This window comes from Orbilia oligospora (assembly GCF_000225545.1).
Source record: "Orbilia oligospora ATCC 24927 unplaced genomic scaffold scaffold00004, whole genome shotgun sequence".
Classification (NCBI taxonomy): Eukaryota; Fungi; Ascomycota; class Orbiliomycetes; order Orbiliales; family Orbiliaceae; genus Orbilia; species Orbilia oligospora.
In genome coordinates this window covers 1,350,299-1,371,620 of record NW_011645561.1, presented here as the reverse complement: position 1 = coordinate 1,371,620, position 21,322 = coordinate 1,350,299, and the positions used below count along the sequence as shown (strand labels likewise).

Below are 21,322 nucleotides of genomic sequence, written 5' to 3'. Positions count from 1 at the left end.
GTAATTAGGACTGATCAATAATTGGCGTAGCTTTCGGGAAACCAACGCACTGCAATGTCATGAACGAGACTGAACTTGCTTTTCCAGTCCGGAGTTGAAGACATGGAAATATCGATAGGGATGTATGCCGTGAGAACCTTTTAAGACAGTCTCAGAATCTGTTTTCAAGGACACTTCGGTTTACAGAGACGAGCAACGCGAGCGAGATAGCAGGCTTAATCGTGTGGTGTCAAGCTACTGCGGCGCCGTTTTGCTATCACCATGATTAGCATCGCGTAAATGCATTATGGTCTAATATACAATCGCAAGGTTCATCTTACATAGTCCCAGCAGAATCACGGAAAACCCTAAATAAGAAACCGTTAGCTTCACATTTAAATTTAAAATTGCTGGAAGGGTTTCGAAACTTACAAGTGAGATTCGTAGAACTTGAGCATCTTTTGCGGGCAACGCTGGTAAACAACGTGCAGAGGATGCTGACTTCGTCGGCCGTTGACCCATTGGATATAGCAAACGTGATCTCCACCATTGCGTTCCAAAGTCTCAATCATTCTAACGTCGTCTTCCCAACTACCAGCTGGGGGATCCCACTCGTCCTCCCCGGCAGTCTCCTGCTTGACACGGGTTTTCTTCGGCGCCGGCGTAGAGGCACCGCCTGTGGATTTGCGACCTCTTTTACCAGGTGTCTGTGAAGGCCTGCCGCCGATCACCAAAAGATACTCCTCTAGTGCAACAAGTTCTCTGTTCGAAATTGTCAGCAAAATCAGTGATAAATGGAGCGACTTCAATACACTCACTCCAAAGTGTCTTCAGGCTCCCAGGTCTGATCAGATTTCTTTTCGTAGCCCTTCCATTTAACCTTGTACTTCAGGATCTGCAGCAAAGAAGCCAATTAGCAATTAGCCCTTTCATATAGAATAGAGTCAATTGCCCTCATACCCCATCTTCATACTTGTGATCCAAAATCTTTTCGACCACATACTCTTCTTCTTCTCCCTCTTCGCCTTCTCCCTCTTCTTCTTCTTCCTCTTCACCGGGCTTTTCTTCGATTTGTTTCATCTCTTCATCAGAGGAACCGCCCTGATCGGAAGCGGAACGTCGGCCACTTGCCATTAACGGCATATTTGCTATCGCGATGTTCGTTTAGAGCTTGCAGTGTTGGAAAACGCGTTTAAAGTTGATAGAGCTGTCAATCTTATGGCAGCTAGCTGCTAATTACACTAAGCTAGAATAGTGCGACCCGCAATGAGGCTCAGTAGGAGGTCGTGTGATGTTGGCGATGGATATGAAGGAGATGAAGCTAAGGACTGACGATATGCGATGGGGGTAGCTAGGTTGGTGATGGGGAGTTTGTCGCACAATCCGGAGCACAACAAAGCGCACGCAAAATATTGGCGGCACCCGTTCACCCAACAACGCAGTGTGGCGCCCATGCCCAGCCACACCTACAACCTGCCCGCATTGCGTGTGGCGCATGATTCCATATCGATAAAAGCTGCACCGCCACTGATTGGTTATCCAACGATAAATTTGTCGTTGCACATTCGAAACCTCGCACTAGGCCCCACTACGAAAGCTCATAGCAGGCAGAAACGAATACACGACGCTTTGAAAATACCCCTTTCCGCGTAACATCCTCACAGTTCAGAAGCTACTACAGCATCCAGCTCCGTTGATACCACTATAAACCGTTTTTCGTTAATAGCACGTCGCGAAGGCCGTTGGAGAAGCTGCCCACGATGAATCAGCTCGATCTATCGAATGCTGCCCTGGTGCAGGACGAAATGGGGAGACCCTTCATCGTCGTTAGAGAGTATGTTTTATTCCTTGTCCTATCAGCTCTATGTATACTTCTGCCAGCTTTTGCGGATGTCGAACAAGTATTAATTCAAATATACAATATACAGCCAGGGAAGGAAGCAGAGACAGCATGGCACCGAAGCTGTCAAATCCCATATCCTAGCTGCCCGGACTGTTGCCAATATCGTCAAGACCTCCTTAGTCAGTACAAATACCACGATATCACGTAATACCATGCATATACCGGGGATGAACGGAAGGTTGACTGGTTGAATTTTGGACGCGAATTAGGGACCAAGAGGGTTGGATAAGATTTTAATATCCCCAGACGGTGATATTACTGTCACAAACGATGGAGCTACCATCTTGAGTCAGGTTCGAGCATGAAACCCCTTAAGTTTTTCTAGTTGTGGTCCAGTGCTACAATTTGCAGCTAAAATGTCATTCTAACATCACCATCCCATCCTGCAGATGGAAATCACAAATCATATTGCAAAACTCCTCGTCGAGCTATCAAAATCTCAAGATGACGAGATCGGTGATGGTACCACAGGCGTTGTCGTACTAGCCGGGGCATTGTTGGAACAAGCTGCGGATCTGATAGATAAAGGCATTCATCCGATACGTATCGCGGACGGTTACGACGAAGCCTGCGAAATTGCCGTTGCACATCTAGATAATATCTCAGACGTGGTAGATTTCACACGCGAGAACACGGAAAACTTGCTAAGATCGGCCAAGACCAGCTTGGGAAGTAAGATGTATGTGTCTTAGTATCCCGTGCGACAAAATGGCTGTAACTTAAGGGCCTGTAACATCTGTTTCGAGGCCCGGAGGTTGAGCTTGAGATAGTTGCCTAGCCGGCAGGTGACCTTTTACAGACGATTAGCTAACATAAATTGGCATTATAGCGTATCGATAGCCCACGACAAGTTCACCAAGATTGCCGTTGATGCAGTGTTGGCGGTAGCAGACTTGGAGCGAAAGGATGTTGACTTCGAGCTCATCAAGGTCGACGGCAAGGTTGGAGGTGCCCTGGAAGATTCCGTGTTAGTCAAGGGCGTCATCATAGACAAAGACATGTCGCATCCTCAGATGCCCCGAGTAGTGAAGGACGCAAAGCTTGCCATCTTGACATGCGCATTCGAGCCCCCAAAGCCAAAGACAAAGCATAAGCTAGATATCACTAGCGTGGATGAGTTTAAGAAGCTCCAAGCTTACGAGAAAGGCAAATTCGAGGAAATGGTTAAACAAATCAAGGACACTGGTGCCAACTTGGTCATTTGCCAGTGGGGGTTTGACGACGAAGCCAACCATCTTCTGTTACAGAACGAACTTCCCGCGGTCAGGTGGGTAGGAGGACCTGAGATCGAGCTCATCGCCATCGCCACGAACGGAAGGATCGTACCCAGATTCGAAGACCTATCGGCTGAGAAGCTAGGGAGAGCTGGTATCGTAAGGGAACTTTCATTTGGAACCACCAGAGATCGAATGCTAGTCATCGAGGACTGTGCCAATACCCGGGCCGTCACTGTTTTCGTGCGAGGAAGTAACAAGATGGTAAGCACGGTCCCATCCTGCAGGGCATAGCATAACGAAGCTAGAGTCAGGTACAGAAAAATATGCCTTCTGTAGCGAGAGTATCCATGCTTTGTGGCATTTTCAACTTAGTACCTTGCACAAAAAGCTGTCACTTGACAATATTAGTGCAACCTAACTCCATCGTTACACTATCCTGAAGCACTTGGAAGCGAAAAACCGGTTGAAGTTACTGGCTAATTTCCCACTTGGATACACAGATCATCGACGAAGCTAAACGAGCATTACATGACGCATTATGTGTGGTACGGAATCTCGTCAAGGATAACCGCATCGTCTATGGTGGAGGAGCGGCTGAGATTGCATGCTCACTGAAAGTAGCTGAAGAAGCTGACAAGGTAAGATATTAACAGAGCGCATTTGAAAGAGGAATTACGAATTGCCACCTACACCATCCCTACCTTGCAGTTTCTGATGCTGGGAATACCAAAGATCTGGAATGGCTGATCAAATGACCTCTCATCTTTCTAGCGACCCGGTTTGGAACAATATGCCATGCGAGCATTCGCCAATGCACTTGATGCGATTCCGATGGCCCTTGCTGAGAACTCTGGCCTATCACCCATCGAGACCCTAGCCCAGATCAAATCTCGACAAGTTCGGGAGAAGAGCTTCCGACTCGGTGTTGATTGCATGCAAACAGGCAGTAACGGTAAGCCCAAAAGCTTGGAGCTTCAATCTCCTTCTATTTCCCCTTGTGCCTGATTTCCAAACTTGCTGGGTCCCCTGTTGGTATGCATCGTTCGCTGTTCGCCTGTTGGTTTTTCCACCGTGGTCGCCAATTTATCCGAGCCGCTGTCCATACTGTTCGACATCTTATTACAGCTTGCTTCATGATGCTAGCTCAATTCCACAGGTGCCCAGCAACTTTTTGTCAACCGATCTTATGTTGCAAATTCATCACACCATCTTCAAATTACGAATTTTACAAATAGTAACAGGGAACTCTGCTGACTTTTTTTTTCTTGCTTCGGGCTGTACACAGATATGAGGGAACACTTTGTTATTGATCCTTTGATAGGCAAGCGGGAGCAGCTCATGCTCGCCACCCAGCTCTGCCGTATGGTCTTGAAGGTATGCTATACACCATCACAATCATATTTGCCTAACGGTTTCGCTCCACCGTTTGAAAAGTTTATATTGGACGGGAAAAATACGCGGCCCTGCAGATGAGCTCAAGAAAGAGTGTTTCATCCCAGTATAACCATTCGACGTTTGATACGAGAACGATGCTAACACGTGCTCTATTCTCGATTAGATAAACAATGTCATCGTGTCAGGCAGTGGCGAAGACGATTTCTAAAAAACCTCGAGTGCGGGGGTTTGTTGGTGATAGAAGTGCATGCAGATACGACTGTTTCACGTGCGGATAGGCCGCCGGCCTGTCGCTTTTTTGCGCCAGGGTGGGTTTTTCCGGGCGCATGCAGTGCACTGTTCTCCTGTTTATTTTTTTCGCCATCCTCTAAGCTCGATCAGCTGCGGATGCGGATTTTTCCTTTACCCATTCGAAAATTCAGCATTATCATGATCATCATACCACCAGCTTCGGGGCGTTCATAGATGTAATCTTCTTATTTATTAGAATCCTAAATGGTCGATAGGAGAAGAGAGAAGGAAAAAAAAAGTCGATGGGGGAGAAAAGAAGAAAAAGCAAAATTGTATACTCTAATTCTCGTGGATTACCAAACTGATCATGATTCTCGGACGGTAAATATCGGAAGAGTCTTGTTATTCTTTTTTTTCTAGTCGTAGAATTCAAGTCCGGAACCGGAACTTGCCACAGATTTTGATCGTAGGACCCTGTAGGACGGCGAGCAGCATATGATCACGGAGACCGCTTTCGCTACTAGTATACTACAACAACTTTATTTATTTTTCTTTCTTTCTTGTAGTGGAGGGGCGGGATGTCGTCTCTAACCTTTTTTTTTTCTTTCGGTTACGAAAGAAATCTTTTCAAGAGGAGCTAGAAGGCGGCGGGTGGGATATCGATCTATAATATAGCGAGAAGAGCGGGGCGCGGCTATTCGGCCGGATGGCTCTTTGCATATGTTACCTACATAAGTACATGATGGAGGGTGTAGTAGTGCGTGGGAGTGTGTGTGTGGGAGAGTGTGGAGATTGCGTGGGTCACGAAGTTGAAGATAAGCATATCAGGCTAAGAAAACTCGATACCCGTTGAATTTCGATTACGAGGAGGTTTTTGGGGGAAGAAACCCCATTTGGTTGTATGTACAACATAGCATAGATATCGATATCTGCTCACGGGTCTACTATTTCTTATTTCTAGATAGCATAGAGATGCAGGTATACATACATACATATGCCGGTATATAGGTAGTTTAGGATCAGATCTTTTGCTCGACCTCGTATTTCAGAGTATAAGCTGGTCTGGTAAGTATAATATAAGCTATGGACTAGGTCGGGGGTACTTAGTAGGATAGATATCATATCAACCACGATAATGGACACCATAGCAGCTTCGTCTGTATATGTAAGTAAGTAGGTAGCTATATCATATGCACGTACATTATACATTATATGGTATATACCAGACGGTATAACCTCCTCTCCCAATACAAACCATTTCCCTCCAGCTCTCTGGACCCCCAGGTCGCAGTTGCAACCTTGCATCTCTTTGGAATGCTTATCAAAATCTTTAATTTGGGCGCGTGGATCTAAAGCGGGGGGGTATGTATGTTCAATCAGGTACGTACCTAGAATCTGGGTCCAAAGATGTTAAAGTCCCTGGTAGACCTTGTTTAATGTTTTTCATTCGATCGAACCTGGTCCCTGGCGCTTGGGATCAGAAGCTTGTCTAGGATTATCATATCCTTTCTTTCTTTCTGTCTTTCTTTGATTCTTTTACTCGTGGCTGTGGCCAAACGGTCTACCGAGCAAAGCACGTTTCTGGCTGCCTAGTTAATCCGCTTATTTTTCCTTTCCCTCTCGTGTATGGAAAGTAGCTCGTTAAACATGTGGATGAATGGGATGTGAGACTCGTCTAGAAGTTTGCTACATCAGGCATCTACATATCTATAATTTCGTGGGGAAGAAAGAAAGAAAAACGAGCATGTGGGCAGAACTTGGGGGGCCGCCGAGTGGATCGAGAAAGCTAGTAGTAGGACTAAATGAAGAGTTTTATATATATGGTCCCTTCCCGGGGAGCCGAGGGGGCGCTTGGTCATGTTTCTTTCTCAAAAAGGGATTTTTGTTTTTTAGGAAGACATTGTGGTTTGGATGCTTGATGCTGGTGACATCGTATGATTTCTGAAAAGAGAAGGTGTCTATGTACCAGGCCTCGTGCCTGTACGTACTTACATAAATACCATACTCCGTGCGCGTGCTGCGTACTGCGTGTAGACCTGGTCAAAGTACTTTGCTTCATTACAAGGAAAGAAAGAAAGAAAGACAGAGTAAAAAATCAGGCATGCTTGACCTAGTATACCCGATACCTTGGAAATTGCCGAACTGTCCCCGAACATATCGCCGTCGCTAGTATGTAGTGTTGTAGTATAGCAAAGTATACAAGCTTTACAGCTGAGACCTACACCGCACTAGTACTAAGAGAATGGGATGAAAATTTTTCTATCATATAAAAAAGGCGGTACGCAGCTGGAGCCGCAAAAAGCACATTCGAAAAGGAAAAAAAAAAAAATGCTCCTCATCACGAGGACCCGCCAAATATCGTAATTGGGGTTTGTCTTGCCTTGTTCCGAATTTTTTTCAAGACCAATTCACGGGGCAAGTGACTTATTACGGGAATAGCTTCTTTCTTTTTCATCCGATAGTGTAGTATGTAGTAGACGGCGTCGGGATCGAAGGCGGGGCGTTCGAAGTCCCCTTCTGGCCAAGGAAAGGGAGAAGGATTTTCCGGCTGCATTGACAAATTGTATTTTCTATGTATTAGGGTTTGCCTCTTCCTCTTGGTCTACATACATACGTACATACCGCACGAGATGCGGGGCGCCTGGAATTGAGGCTTTTTGCCAGATGATCTGTTATTTTCGTAATGGTTTCGAGATATCGGGACCAGATATGCGAAACCATGTATGTGTATGGTCCACGTGCACCATGAAGATCTTATTTTCTTTGAGTCGTTCGAAAAAAGTATTTTTTGCATTAGATTAGTTTAACATTGGACGAAAATGGGGATACGATTACCTGGGTTAAAGCGGGTAAGCTGGTTTGTGGAATATGTCTCCGTAAGTGCAGTAGTGTCGAATTGCTTAAAGCATAGACATATATGTTATAGTTTTTTTTCTTTCTTTCGGGAGGCTTGGGTGCTTTAAGGGTCTATGCTTTACACCCAATGAGCATGCCTCTTTTATCCTAAGATAGACTTTAAGGTTTTTTGTGCTTGGTTATGCGAGAATATGCCCCGGGGTATACTGTCGAAAGACGCCTGTACATACTTCTCCCCTAGGATCGTCATGAATCAATTAGTAAATAGGAAGCTCCTAAGATTGTCTATTCTCTCCGACAATGAATCCCATGGGGTCACGTTTCAAATCACGAACAATGCCCACATGGTAAAAAAGACATAAACAACGGGCGTTGAAGAAAACCCAAAATCAACCGGCCGGCTACATTTTTGCTTTATATCGATGGTGTGCTTGATATTTGAAATTGGTTGGTTGGGAAGCCTTCAGGGCCAAGTTTGACAAATTGGGGGTCCCAGGTCGTTCGGGTTTACACTTTTGATCATGAAGTTTAAACCCCCCCGGAGTTTCTAACTTTTGAAGAAATAACCAATTCCCACGTTTCGCTTAACGCCTATCAACGGGAAGGTCGACGCTATTTTTGATAACGAAGCCCTCCGTGCGAGGCATACCGGTAGGATTTCTTGCTCACCCCGTTTTCAAATTTCCAAAGACCAAGAAATAGAAAAAGGGTTACTGATTTGTTTCTCATGTTTGGCGTCAGAACCTGCTACCTATTTGGAGGGGACGCGAACCCTCATTCGGCGACCTAAAAATGGAGTTTTAAAACCTGCAAAAAGGAATGGTTTATACATGGGGGGAGACTGGTCATGTGCGAGGGGTACAAACAGCCCCCCCACATATTTCAAAGGCCCCAATTGGGGGAGGACGCCTCTTTGATGAAGCCGTAATGAGTAGATGCCCTCGCCAAATGGGAGTATTTGATTGCTCGTTTTGTATATCGTGGTGGGGGGTTTCGCATGCGTGGGAAGCAAACTCATACAATTTCGTGGGGAAGACTGATCACACAATTGGATGCAACGGTGATGATGATGTCGCACAAAGGGGGCGAGGCCAGGCCACCACGGCTAGAGGCGAGCCATTGTTGCCGCTTGGCTTTGAGTGCTTGGTTACATACCATTCCAATTTCTGCTGAAGTTGATTTTTAATTAGACTTGTTTGGATTTGGATATATGCGTCCTGCAGATGAGATTGATTACAACAATGCATCGCCTACGTCAGCGGCCATCTTCAATCTCATTTCGCGATACCCTCCCATATTTGTGGCCATGCACGTGGCTGAATCGTTTAGAGCAGACGAGACTTTGACAATTTGGGGGATTCGCTTGAGATAGTTCCAGTTTGCGAATTGTCAACGAGCTACCGCGGGGCTACCATTATCGTTACCGGTATACCAGGTTCTTTGATTGCTAGGCTCCTCTCCCCTCTCCTAAAAATGGGTTTTCTCGCACCTGACCCTGCAGATCCATATGCTTGGTATTGGTATTGGATTCATTCACAAGCAGTCACAGTTTGTCATATTGAGTTTCGACATCGATAGTATGGCTTGCCCTAAGCGAATAGCGTCTCAATTTACGATAAAAAGCGGAATGGATTTAGCTAATGAGCCCCGCTCCGCTGCGCTGGGTTTGGATCTGAATACCCAAAGTTGGTGCCCGCCCGTTGGTGTCCCGTTCCTGACGATTACGATGAGGTCCTCGAGGTCTAGAAGATTGAGACATGAAGATCATCGAATGAGACATTGACAGAGCGGGACCTCGAAAGCGGTGTTCGTCCCCGGTTCCGCGAGGGGGGGTGAGAAGATCACCTCACTTTCGACCAATAATTTGAGAATCCAATTTGTCGGGTCTATCGATACACCCCATTCCTTTCGTTTGTGTTGACAAGACGGTCTGGATCTTTTGTATTGTCCCGTGATGCTCTTCTGAGTGTTTCGTGACGAATAATGTGCCAAGACATTAAACCAGGCCTCCACTATCACTTAAACTCGTTAGAAATTCCCAAATCGAGCAATTATTAGTCAAGGAGATGGCATCTTTGGAAATTGCATCAATAAAGGGGCCAAGAAGCTAGTGGACATTTGTCGTCGAAAGTAAACAGGTTATCGGGATCGCTTCCTTGACACACAGTTGACATCGAGCCATTCTGTGTCGAGAAGTCGCAGCGAGATCTCGTCTGTGGCGCTTGACTGGTCACGTTCAGCAGGGTTGCTTACGCTTGGCGTATGCACTTTGGGGTCGTGGGGGTGGACCAGGTTCAAGGGCATACCCCTGGCTAGCGTCTGCTAGCGTCGTTCTTCCCATGCTTCCGGTGCTTGTTCTTTGGTTGGTTGACTCGGTCATGCATATGGGATGCAATTTTGAGGAAATGCCAAGGTTAAAAAGTGTATCCGGTTCCGAGGTTTCGGGTCCCTCCTGAACGCCACGGCATTTCGGGGAAGCTAGTGAAGCCCTCCGGTCCAATCCAAAGTTACCATCTTCCGGCTTTAGAGTTCATTCGTGGAGAATGGACCCACACACGTGCGCTCTGACAAAATCCCAGGTCGCTGGCTGTCGGCCCCTTCATCGTCAGCGACCCGCAATGAAATTGGATGCTATCGCAATACTTCCTCCCTTCCTTCCCCAGCATTATCGCACAAACGCTATGAGACAGTCTCGTTTCTCGTTTTTGGGACCCGCTAAGGCTTCATCAAGTATGGTTCTAGGCAAAATGATACCGGAATGGTTCCGCTGGGATTTAGCCGGCATCATGATCGTGAAGCAATTGTGATCTCTGGTTCGCCATACTGAAAACCCCGAAACGGTAAAATTTCTTCCATGTCAGGTCCTTCAACCCCACCCATGGGGAACCCGAGAAGGGGTGTGTATGCCTCGTTTCAATATGAATATATATCACCAGTTCATTATTGCGGCCCGTGTCGTGTCAGCTCAGGGGAGGTCAGCACCGAATTGATTGCTTCCCTTTGGCCCGGAGCTTTGACCTGGAGTATTTTCATCCGCCGGGCCATAACCTCGGGTAATAGAAGGGATTTCATTCATGATATGCCGAAATAGATTTGTATATCTTTTTTGCGACAAAGAGGCTTTGCTTTGATGACGGTAATTTGACTCGACGCAAATTTGATACACATGGAGTCGTTTAGGTAAACGAGAGTTCGAAGACACAGACGGCATAGAAGGACCCGAGAATTTGGTATTTCCATGTCGCTGCAGGCTCAGCTTGCATCAACGAACCTTGCTCGTATGCTTGTTGAGAGAGAGAGAGCTAGCTGCAGGAAAAGCCTGCAATGTTAGGAAGTCTTATTATATACACACATACCTGTTGTGTTACCGTCAGATTGCAGACTCGCCGTACATACATCTATCTCATGACCTTTCTGTATGTTGATGTGTCCATCGAAAGGTGTGTTAGAGAAATCCAGCATGAAACGCCTATAATCAGAATCCGAAGTCTGAGAAGCATGTCGATGTCTAAAGTTCATGCACAACATTCTCAGGTGAGATAGGATCCTTTTGATTCGTCCGGGTTCATATTGTCTTTGCCTTTTTCGTTGTGTGATATTAGCAAGCTCCTGATATTCCTGCTGTGTAATGGAAATGGGACGGCAATCACGGCATGGTGAAAGCGAAAGAGCCAGATGATGCGTGGAGGCAGGTCTTCCGGGTCCCACTGCCACGCTTTTTGCTGTTCGGTTAATATCCAAAATAATCTCGCGATTTCGGTAAAATCTCGAGGCACATCGAGGTTACAGGCAGACTAACGGAGCACGAGGATGGGGGAAGCAAGGGTATCTGTCACGAACAAGGTTAAATGTAAAATTTCGAAATTCTGAGTTTTCTGTGTTGCAAAAAAAGGTCAACGTGAATAGAGCCGTACCGGTTCCATGCAATGAAAGTACGAGACTGTGTAAATAAGTAAGTACTTACTAAGTAGATAAGTAACTTCAGAGGTATACGTGGGGTAGAAGTAAATAAGTATTGTCTGTGTAAATTGCAGGGAATATTTTCGATTCGAAAGGTCGCTTGATCCACTGCGCTGCATCTCTTGTGCAGTTTTGCTGCGAGGACCTCGTATAGGTAGAAGGTTGTGCATGCGCTTCCATGCAGACATCTCTATAACTCTTTTACAGTTATTCAGAGGATGTAAGTAGGATCAGGTTGGACCCCACGACCTGAATCACAGTCTTTCCGCTCATGATACATACATACTTACATACATACATACTTACTTACTTTTACATATCAAACTAGTGATGCCATTCACACGGATAATGGCGGTCGCAAAGGTACATGCTTCCTTCCACGAAACGTTCTTCGTGTGATTCTATGCAGAGGCTAAATTGCAAACGAAAAATTTCAATTTCTCCGATGTTCTAGTCTCGAGTTCTGGAAGGTCACGCCTTACGATCCGAAGAACCGTTATTTACGAGAACGACACGTTTTTTCTGTTTTACCTTGCGTGGTTTAAATTCGACCCCGGTTGTACTTCTCTCCGAAGTTTATCCAGCAGCACAGCACGGAGATAGCCCTGTTTGTAGATAGTGCAATCTCAGAGTCTCGTCTGAACCAAACTGGAATACAAATAGATACCCCCCCAAATGGCCGTCCGTGTACGAGAGAGGTATGTGGAGCGTCTCATGATGCCATCTCCGGATTTTCAAAAATACATTCCTATCACTATCAATACTTTTCTTCTTCTGCCGTCTGATCGAATTAAAATTAATTTGCCTTCGATCCGGGGAAGATGATACGCACAAGCTACAAGGGATTTCCCCATCGGATCCCCACAATATAGCTAAGAGAAACCTAATCGATCATGAGTTTAACATTAAATCGGGCTTAAACCATTTATTCCATCCACTGAACGGGCTCGGAATGGGTCTACTGGCGCTGCGTGACCGTCTCGGGGTTACTAAAAGGTTAGACTAGACTGCCTATTCGTATTTCTAACGAAAAGAGACCGCTATCTACGTGAAGACACGGTTACTTCATGATCAGATCATACCTGGTGAGAGATCTGCTAACTTTAACGGTTAAGGGTCCATCCACTATACTGCCGGTATACTACTAGTACCTTATAATCGTCGATCCTTTTAGTTAAGGGTCCTGGATCCCTTAGAATCTTATAAGTGTTTTAGCTTGTGAAATACAATGCACGGACTGAGACGTACCGAGGACAACCGTCCAAGTGCCTGCTCTGCTCACGGGGTGTCGGCTGCGGTGTTTTATTCGAAGGTCAGATGTCGTTGTGACTTCCGTTCGGCTAATGCCCTGAGAGTACTCTCGAGTGGACAAGCGACCACGGAAAATTCTTCCATGGCCAGGCCACGACATCTATCCAATCACGAGCTGCCGACGTACGACAGTATCCTGACTGACTTCAACCGGAAAACGGAAAACGGAAGTTCTGGCTGACGGATTTGCGTACGGGATACTACATACAGCTCAGGCTGAGATTTTGGTTTTCCGAAACAAAAAACAAATCTATGTATGGTCCGGTTTTCGATGTCTCTTTTCTGCGTTCTTTTCCATCGTCATGTGCTCTTATTTTTAGAGACACACTGCCCTAACTAACCAAGGACATACTATAGTAGTACCTAGCCGTGGACCCTGGGAAGCTGTCCCAAAGTTGGCAGGGCTGAGCTAGGTGAGCTGGTTTTGGACCATAGTGCGATTTAGCCTAAACCCTCAAGGCTGCTCAGTGCGGACGGATGACCCCACGGGACTTCAACTTCGATATCGCCAAGATACTGCTGCATTGAATCCAATGCACCCAGTCATTTTGGAAAATCAAGCTTCATTATATTGATTTGTTTGGGGTAGTCTCGAGCTCAATGTACTGTTTACGGCCATGAGGAGGACTGATCAGCCTGGATGATACGGGATCAGATTGACAGATAGAGTCAGTCGCCTCGAGTTTGGAGTCGGCTATAGGCCTAGTACTATAGTATAGTAAGTAGGACATGCATGGAGAATTCCGAGCTCGACATTAATTTCAGCTTGACGAAACAATGATCAAGCATATAATGATTAATTGCCGGATGTGCATTCCCGTGATCGAACCCCTTACTCTGAGCCAATCGAGATGTCCTATACGTAAGCTAACATCGGGATCTAGGCTCCTTGCCGCCTTGGTTTTTAAACATTTTACAGATCGGAATTGGAAACTTGGTGTCAGCATATATATATCTTTTTTGAGACCAAGGCACAAGAATAGGGTCACCTGAATGCTAGCTGGCCGAAAAGCTGGTCATTCAGAAATGAAAAAAAAAAAAAAATGGAAAAAAATCAATCGTCCCTTCTTACGGACTTATGTACCTACTTACATTACATAGTACTTACATTACAAGTACATATGTAAGTTAGAAGGTACTTATGGCCGGACGAAAGGGCTCTGTGTTCCAAGAGCTTAATAGCATTCATTCATTCAATCGATCAGCGTGCCCGGTTACCAGTACTGGCGCATCGATAGTAAAGATATTCCCAGTTTACCTCGTGGTATCCTCAGGGCATTAATACAATTTGGAGGCAAAAGGACGGTTCTCGACCAGTTTCCAGATCGAGACCTGTGGTTAACGTTCTGGGATTGGCCCGGATTCGCCCCCACTCTCTGGCCCCGCCTCAACGCAAGCTTGTCTAAATGCTTGACAAACTGATGAAAAGCGAATCAACAACGACCTACTCGAACTAAAGGTCTAGGAAGGCCAGCATCGTGACTTCTTCCATAAAGGAGCAGGAGAGAATTAGGAAAGACGAACTCCTTCTGAACCCACAGGACTGGGTGAGCTCGATGCTTAAAGCCCTATAGCCGTCACGTTTTTCCACTCCTTCCTCAAATTTCGACGAGTCACCTGGTAACGAAAAAAATTTTCAATCCCCAAAACCTGGGCTTACTACCGCGTGTTGCGACAAGCAAAAAAATGGTCTTTGGAAGGTCGAATAATGGAGAGTTTCCGAAATCTCTATTAGCAAATTGCATGAGAGCACAGCCGATGCGGAACTGTTGTAACCGGAGCTGGATAAAAGGAGCCGTGGGGAACGAAAATTTTTATGTGCACGCGTGCACACGTTATGGAAGAAAGCCGAAGCCCCACGAGGTCCGTAATTGGACGATTCAATCGAGTCATTGGGAAGCTTCTGAAACTGCGGGGGAATTGTTTTGAGCTCACCCAATTGGATATTCTTGGTCATGTGTATGGGCAACTTATTCAGTGTTTCTGGAAGATTTGCGATCTGGTTTCACAGGCACAGAAAAGTTGGATCTTGCTCAACAGATACCAGATCCCGATGCTCGAGCGACCATCACTTTTTTCTTCGTGGCACTGTTGCTTCAAGATCGGTCTTCGATTGAGGTTACACTTGCAAAATTACTACAGCTGTTTCAAACCTCCTAAAGGGTCGGTTAACAGCTGTGCTTAATAGGAGTATGGCTAAAGAATTGCGGGAAGGGGCCGCGATGTTGCAATTTGGTGTCCAATCAAGATTTGCGTCCATACACGAGGGGGTCCAAAGGCTTCAACAGCGTACTGCCCCTCCCTTTTCTCTTGCCATCTAGGGTCCATTGTTACCCCTCATCCCCGCTTGTTACACGTCGAAACGGGATTCGGAATCGATGAGTTCAACAATGTCCCGCCGTGACTCGGCGGGAAGCATTGCATTACCGTGAATGATATATCTCGGGATATGTGAAGCGGGTTGAGACGGATACCAGCTTTACACAAATGGTGAGTATGAAGCGGAGGAAGACCAAATCGAGCTGAAGATGAGTTGCAAGAACGTGGGGGTACACAATTATAATTGTAGAAACTATTTGTTATTCTGAATTCGAGTGTCCAATTATACATATGGATTCATATGAAGAAAGAATGTCTTGTTGCACTACCATATGATACGATACTCGAGGTGTCAGAAACTCATCTGCCACGGATCTCATTTTTGATCTTGCATTCCACTAGCACCGTATTTACCAGATCACCAGTTTGATCGATATTTATCTCTGGATAAATCTACGCAACGTGGCGTGAGTATGAGGCGGCAATTCACCGTTGGTTCATGATGTTCTGCATACGCAGGCGCATATGGTAATTTTGGCAGGCGGTCCTATTCGATGAAATGTCCTGACAGGTGACTGCGGATTCAAACAAGGTGAGACAATATTACCCCATATATTCAAATGATTTTAAGCTTCTGAATTCATAAAACTATACCGCGCTCGCCTGTTCGAAGGCGAAATATCTATGGGGGTCCTTTTTTGTGTGTTTGTTCTTGAGGCGCAGGGTAAAGCAGTTCACATCAGGTCAGCTGTTCAGCGACAATCAAGTGATTTGAGCACCCAAACGATGAGTTGTCAATGCAAAATATGCTCACGAAAACCGACCAGCTGTTTTCTTGCATTTGGTCCCTGAGTATCTTTCCCCCACAAAAGAGCTTTATTTGACAAGATGACCTGTAACTCTAATAGAAGGACGCGTTTTATAATTTTATCAGGGTCTAATACGCCAGACACCTGGTAGGAGTCACGAATCCGTGTACATGAAGCTTTTCCAGCAGATGCTTCTATTTTGGGTCGGCGTAACTTTTTGATGTCGAGACAGGCGGATTCCGATCTGGGATGATTCTCAAATCATGCAAATCTAATCGAGTAAGGGAAAGCTTCGAGCTCGTGGGCTGAACATACGAATTACTCTGAATTCGCTCGAGTCTTCACAAGCAAGCAAGCAAGGCTGTGCGGGTTGGCAAGAAAGCCTGACCTGAGAATTAGTTTCCCCAGACTTACAACATGCTAACACCAGGAACAACATCGTCCTCCAATAGTTTGTAATTTGATGACTTGAAAGGTCAAAGCTGTAGTCATTCACATGAAAACCATCTTTGGGCAAACAAAAGAACGGGCGGCCGGGCGGTTTTGAACGTGGAGAGCCGTTAGATGTTTTAATTAGTCTCATCGTCGTCCGTCAATCAATATTATTGTTCTTTGTACTGTGCTGCCTGGACCCTTTTTCCTGGACCCTTCCCGTGACTTTCTTCCCCACACAAACACTGGAGTGTCAAGGAAAAGCGTCTATTGGAAATTTCCTTTTTAGAGCAGTAGCCGGTGAGGGCCCCGATAGGAGAAGCCGCAGCCGCCCTTTCGTTGATTGCAAACAAGAATAACACCCCCTACCGTCGGGTTTCGGGATCCCTCCACTGTGGTGGATTTTATTGTCTCGTGAACGGCTGCCTCATGGTGTAATGTCTTCTAATTGGGGGAGACACTGTGCGTTTAGGAAGAGTGGAGCGGCTAAAAATAAGAAAAACATGAGCTTCGGAGAGGGCACAGGGGGAACGACTCCCTGTGCCCCGAGACTGGAGGACCCCCAGAAAGAAATAAAAATTCCTAAATTGGAAAGGTTCCAACAATTGGAAATTGAGTTTCTCTGAATGGTAGTTTCGGTGACGGGAACAGGGAAGGAATGGAAAGATTAGGGAATAATTCAAATCCGCATACTTTTATATGCTGTTCACAGCGAACACTGGGGCGGCTTCGGTGGAAGAGACATTTCACCCGCATTTTCAATTACATCGACATTACGGGATGGAAGTATTGTTTCCGTCCGCCTTCGTATTTGTTACCAACGGACGTGCGTTCTTTCGCAAAATGTTGTAGTGAGGGTGTATTCTTTTGTGGAAGTTAACCTGGAAATTTCCAGATTACGAATCGCCAGAAAAGCAGAAACAGGGCGTGTGGGGGAACAATGGAGGGTTCCATATATCGAACAGCTTCTCTGTTCGTCCGAGGTCATTCGTATGGGGTTTTTATGCGCGTCGTGATGCCACCGGCCATGTTGTTCACGGAGCGGATCGAGTAACCCTTAAGGGGATATACACGGCGCATACTTACGGCTCCGCCATAGAATTAATTGTCAGTGTCAGTGACCATGGTATGTAAGTAACGAAGCTCTGTTTGGTTGAAGGCCATATGACAAAGGTCCCAAAGAAGCCGTGTTGGAAAGACAGACAACGTTGGAATCGATCGGATATGGTATGGGACAAAGATAGAAGAGTTGGAAGTATTGACGATTTGGAACTTGGACCGAATTATTCCGTCGTCTCAGAACCAATTCTGTCTGAGTAGGAGTTAGGTATCATATTTTCGTCCATTCCTCTCTACCACATCCTCTCTCTGCCGGTTCTCTGCGAACGATTAGGCGACGTTCTCGAAGGTATGAACTACCCCCAGGCCAGGCAGGATTTTTTTACTTGTATGTAATGTATGGGTGCAAAAGTGTGTGTGGTGCACCGATGTGGTGACCCCATGCTCAAAAAACAGGAAGACCCCCTTCCCTTGAAGTCCCCTGGGAAAATCTTGATTCAGCGGATGGGGTTCTTTTCTTTTCTTCCTTTTTCTTTCTTTTCTTATTTCTGTGAGACGGTCAGGTGGAAGACAGTTTGTGAATTTCTTTTTCCGGTGCGAAAAACAAAAGGTCACCGAAAAAGAAAAGATAAAAAGATGGTCTCCACACACACTTGCCCGGGGAAGTTCAGAAGTTTGGTTAGCTGCCCACTAGACTAGTAACTGTGACGCCCATGGCCATTCTTTCAGTGTCCAGTTCGTTCCCTTTTCCAATCGAGCCGGCGAATTGATGCTTCTTCTTCTTGTGAGAGTGGTGGACAAGAGAAAGAATCCTCGGGTGTTGTCCATGTTGGAGTGGTGGTTGTTGTCCCCCAAATTCGGTAATTGCTTCTTTTTCTCCGGGCTCCAGACTACAGAGTACTTACTCAGGACTCAGTAGCTACGCTACATAACCAAACCCCTTCCTTCCCACACACCTCTGCACACCACACTCTCGTTACTTCCACATAGCATCATCCATACATATAACACTCGTTCAACCTCCTCTTCCCCAATCCTCTGCCTTTCTTCTCCTCCTGCATATAGTAACGGTCCTCACCAAGTGGTCTACATATATCATCCCCTTCGCATCCCTTCCTGCATCCATCGTCATCTCTTCCGACCTCCAATCTTCGTTTGCATTGTCCCGAATACCTGTCTCCGACTACAAGGGTTTGGAATATAAGCACGACGTTCCCACTCTTGATAACCGACAATCATCCATTACCCATTCGAAACATCACTGTTATACCGACATCTCTCTTCCTTATCAACTGAGAGTTACACACCTCGGGACCAAGGATTTTTACAATTACAATTTTAAAAAAGCATATCAGCCATGCCTTCCAGATTAGACAGCCCTGTGCTGTCTCTCAGCATTAACAATATCAGCAAAATCGACACACATAATGTTGATAACCTCTTTGGAATGTGGACCAGTATGTGAATTCTTTCCCCTGCAGTTTTCTGCTCTCTTTCTCTGGAACATGGATCTAATGGATATCAGTATTTTCTCGTTGTGCCGAGTCGCTAGAAAACGGTAGGCGATTAGAGAATCTAAGCTGGCGATTATGGAACCAGGAAACCTTCTACACTGGTACCGTTAGCAAGTTTAGAGCCTCTCTACAAGAATCAGAGGAATCCACATCGTCATCTGCGTCGACAAGATCCAGGAGCAGCACATCCAGCACAGAGGATGTACCTGCTCTGTCTTCCAGCGTAGAATCTGCTTCATCCAATGACAGATACCCACACTCCAGCATCCATTCTAACCAGAGCACCATGAGCCGACGGGGCTCTGGTCGAGAAAGGCATATCAACCCAGTCGGTTTGGCTAGGTTGATGAGCAATCTCAACAACAATGAAGTCGAACAACTCATCGAGGAACACTCCAAGTCACCAACAAAGCAGCCAGCCAAGCCCATCGCTGTCCCAGCTGCCCCTGTCACATCAACCACTACCGAGACTCAGAAGTCTTCGAACGATTCTACAGCATCTGACAACAGCACTGGATCCAACTCCAGCATCAAGAGCTCTCACAGTGTCGTCCGTGGCTTTGGTCCAGGATTGGTTTCCAACTCATACCGATCATCCACCAAGCTTGCCGCGGAGGTCACTGTCAAGGAAAAGGAAGTTGTGCTTACACCAGAACCTACCAAGCCAAAGAAGGGTGGTATGTTCATCGTTGGCTCTAGCCCATCTGATGCTTCTGGATCTTACGATGGATCCAGGTATGGTAGTGCACTTTCCAACAGCCTTCGCAGAGTCGCCAGCGGTGGCAGCAAGCGAGCCGCCTTCGTTGATGAAGTTCAGACCCGAACCTTCAAGGAAGAAGAAGAGGATGACTTCATGACTGAAGATGAAGATGATAGCGCCATCGATGAGGATGACTGGGATTCTGTTAGCGAGGATGGCTCTGAGGACGGCGAGGAATCATCTATGTTCTCTCGTATCGAAGAACCTCGACCACAACTCACTTCCAGGAGGTCACTCCTTTCTACCCTTCTTCACCAAAATGACCGCGCAGAGGCCCTTGCTCGTGCCGCTGGTGTTCGATCCGCACCTGTTGTTAGGTCTCGCACATCCTCTCCCAATGGTCCATCCATGCCTCTCTCTCCCACTCGAGAGGCACCTATCCAACAACAAATTGTTAACGCCCGGGCTATCCCCATGGTTAAGTCCGCTTCTGCGTTCCCTCAGTCACCTCGTACCACTCGTCGCAACATGCTTGCCACCGAGTTGACCGAATCATTGCGAAAGCATCTCCTTTGGGAGAGGCAGCAAAAGAACAAGGTTGCCAATGCCGTCCTTCGACGCAGGCATACCGCTTACGACATGCAGAATATGACTGAGTACCCCCAGCAGGGCCGTGCTGGATCTTGGAACAACCACTTTGAACATGGTCCTGGTCCCAACGAATACCACCTCGCTGGCTGGTAAATAAAATTGGAAAATTTTTCTACAATATACCCTCCTCTTGTTTTATACGAACGACCCCTACCTCTGTCGATCAGACCGTCGGAGCCATCGCTGCATCTTCGCTTAATTCATACCTTTCCTTGGCTTTTTGTTCATATCATGGGTTCCGGGACGGTTCTTTATTTTCTCGTTTACAACGGTTCTCATCGGTATGAGCGGCGCGGCGCATTGGGTCATCCACCGACTTGATTTTGTCTTTCTCTTTTCACTTCTCGCACTTGATTGTTTTTTTTTTACTTTGGGGATTTCGGCTACGGCGTAATATGCCTTCCCTTCGATTCTTGTTTTTGCGAGGCTTTAGCGATAATAACAGTGCTTGACCTTTGGGCATATGGCGTTGGGCGGAACCTGGGTTTGTCTTTTTTCTTCTATCAAAAATGGCGTTGTATATTTCCTTACGCTGCTACTACTTTTCACGACCTTAAAATTTCAAAAGGTATTGCTTTCACGGTCTGTCATTCTTAGTTCTTACGACCTCTACTATTCTCTTCTACTGTATCATATTCTGCCTTCTCTTCCTCATTTTCTTTTCAACTATATCTGTATAACAGTTCCTTCCAATATGTCACATGTTACGACCAAAAAAAAAAAAAAGCCAAAGAGACAGAGCACAAAAGAAGTCACCAAAAGAAAGCATGTGTACTTAATTATAGCCCTTTTTTTTACTGCCTCAAAATTACTTAGTTAGTTACAAACAAATTTAAACAAAAAGAGAATGAAAATTTTTCGAAACTCCGAAAACATCACCGTTCCATTCATCCTCGCTCTTCGCACTCGCAATCGACTAGGGCATTTCGTGATTCTTACATACGGCGCTAGTCTGAGTGTGCCAAAGTGTGCTGGCGTTAGTTAGC

At 46.0% G+C, this 21,322-nt stretch overlaps 3 protein-coding genes across 3 annotated transcripts; 2 read left to right on the top strand and 1 right to left on the bottom strand.

Moving 5' to 3' along the window:
- Nucleotides 1–234: 234 nt before the first annotated feature.
- AOL_s00004g399 (uncharacterized protein) lies at nucleotides 235–1,122 on the bottom strand (the record flags this gene model as incomplete). Its single annotated transcript, XM_011119048.1, has 5 exons — nucleotides 235–253; nucleotides 321–347; nucleotides 412–741; nucleotides 798–874; nucleotides 940–1,122. 5 exons carry the CDS (start codon nucleotides 1,120–1,122, stop codon nucleotides 235–237), a joined length of 636 nt encoding a protein of 211 aa, XP_011117350.1.
- A 617-nt stretch (nucleotides 1,123–1,739) lies between these two features.
- On the top strand, nucleotides 1,740–4,702 carry AOL_s00004g398 (uncharacterized protein; the record flags this gene model as incomplete). Its single annotated transcript, XM_011119047.1, has 9 exons — nucleotides 1,740–1,813; nucleotides 1,908–2,001; nucleotides 2,092–2,175; nucleotides 2,272–2,561; nucleotides 2,712–3,360; nucleotides 3,600–3,737; nucleotides 3,871–4,051; nucleotides 4,385–4,473; nucleotides 4,658–4,702. 9 exons carry the CDS (start codon nucleotides 1,740–1,742, stop codon nucleotides 4,700–4,702), a joined length of 1,644 nt encoding a protein of 547 aa, XP_011117349.1.
- Nucleotides 4,703–18,828: 14,126 nt separating this feature from the next.
- On the top strand, nucleotides 18,829–20,429 carry AOL_s00004g397 (uncharacterized protein; the record flags this gene model as incomplete). Its single annotated transcript, XM_011119046.1, has 2 exons — nucleotides 18,829–18,928; nucleotides 18,997–20,429. 2 exons carry the CDS (start codon nucleotides 18,829–18,831, stop codon nucleotides 20,427–20,429), a joined length of 1,533 nt encoding a protein of 510 aa, XP_011117348.1.
- Between the last annotated feature and the right edge of the window lie 893 nt (nucleotides 20,430–21,322).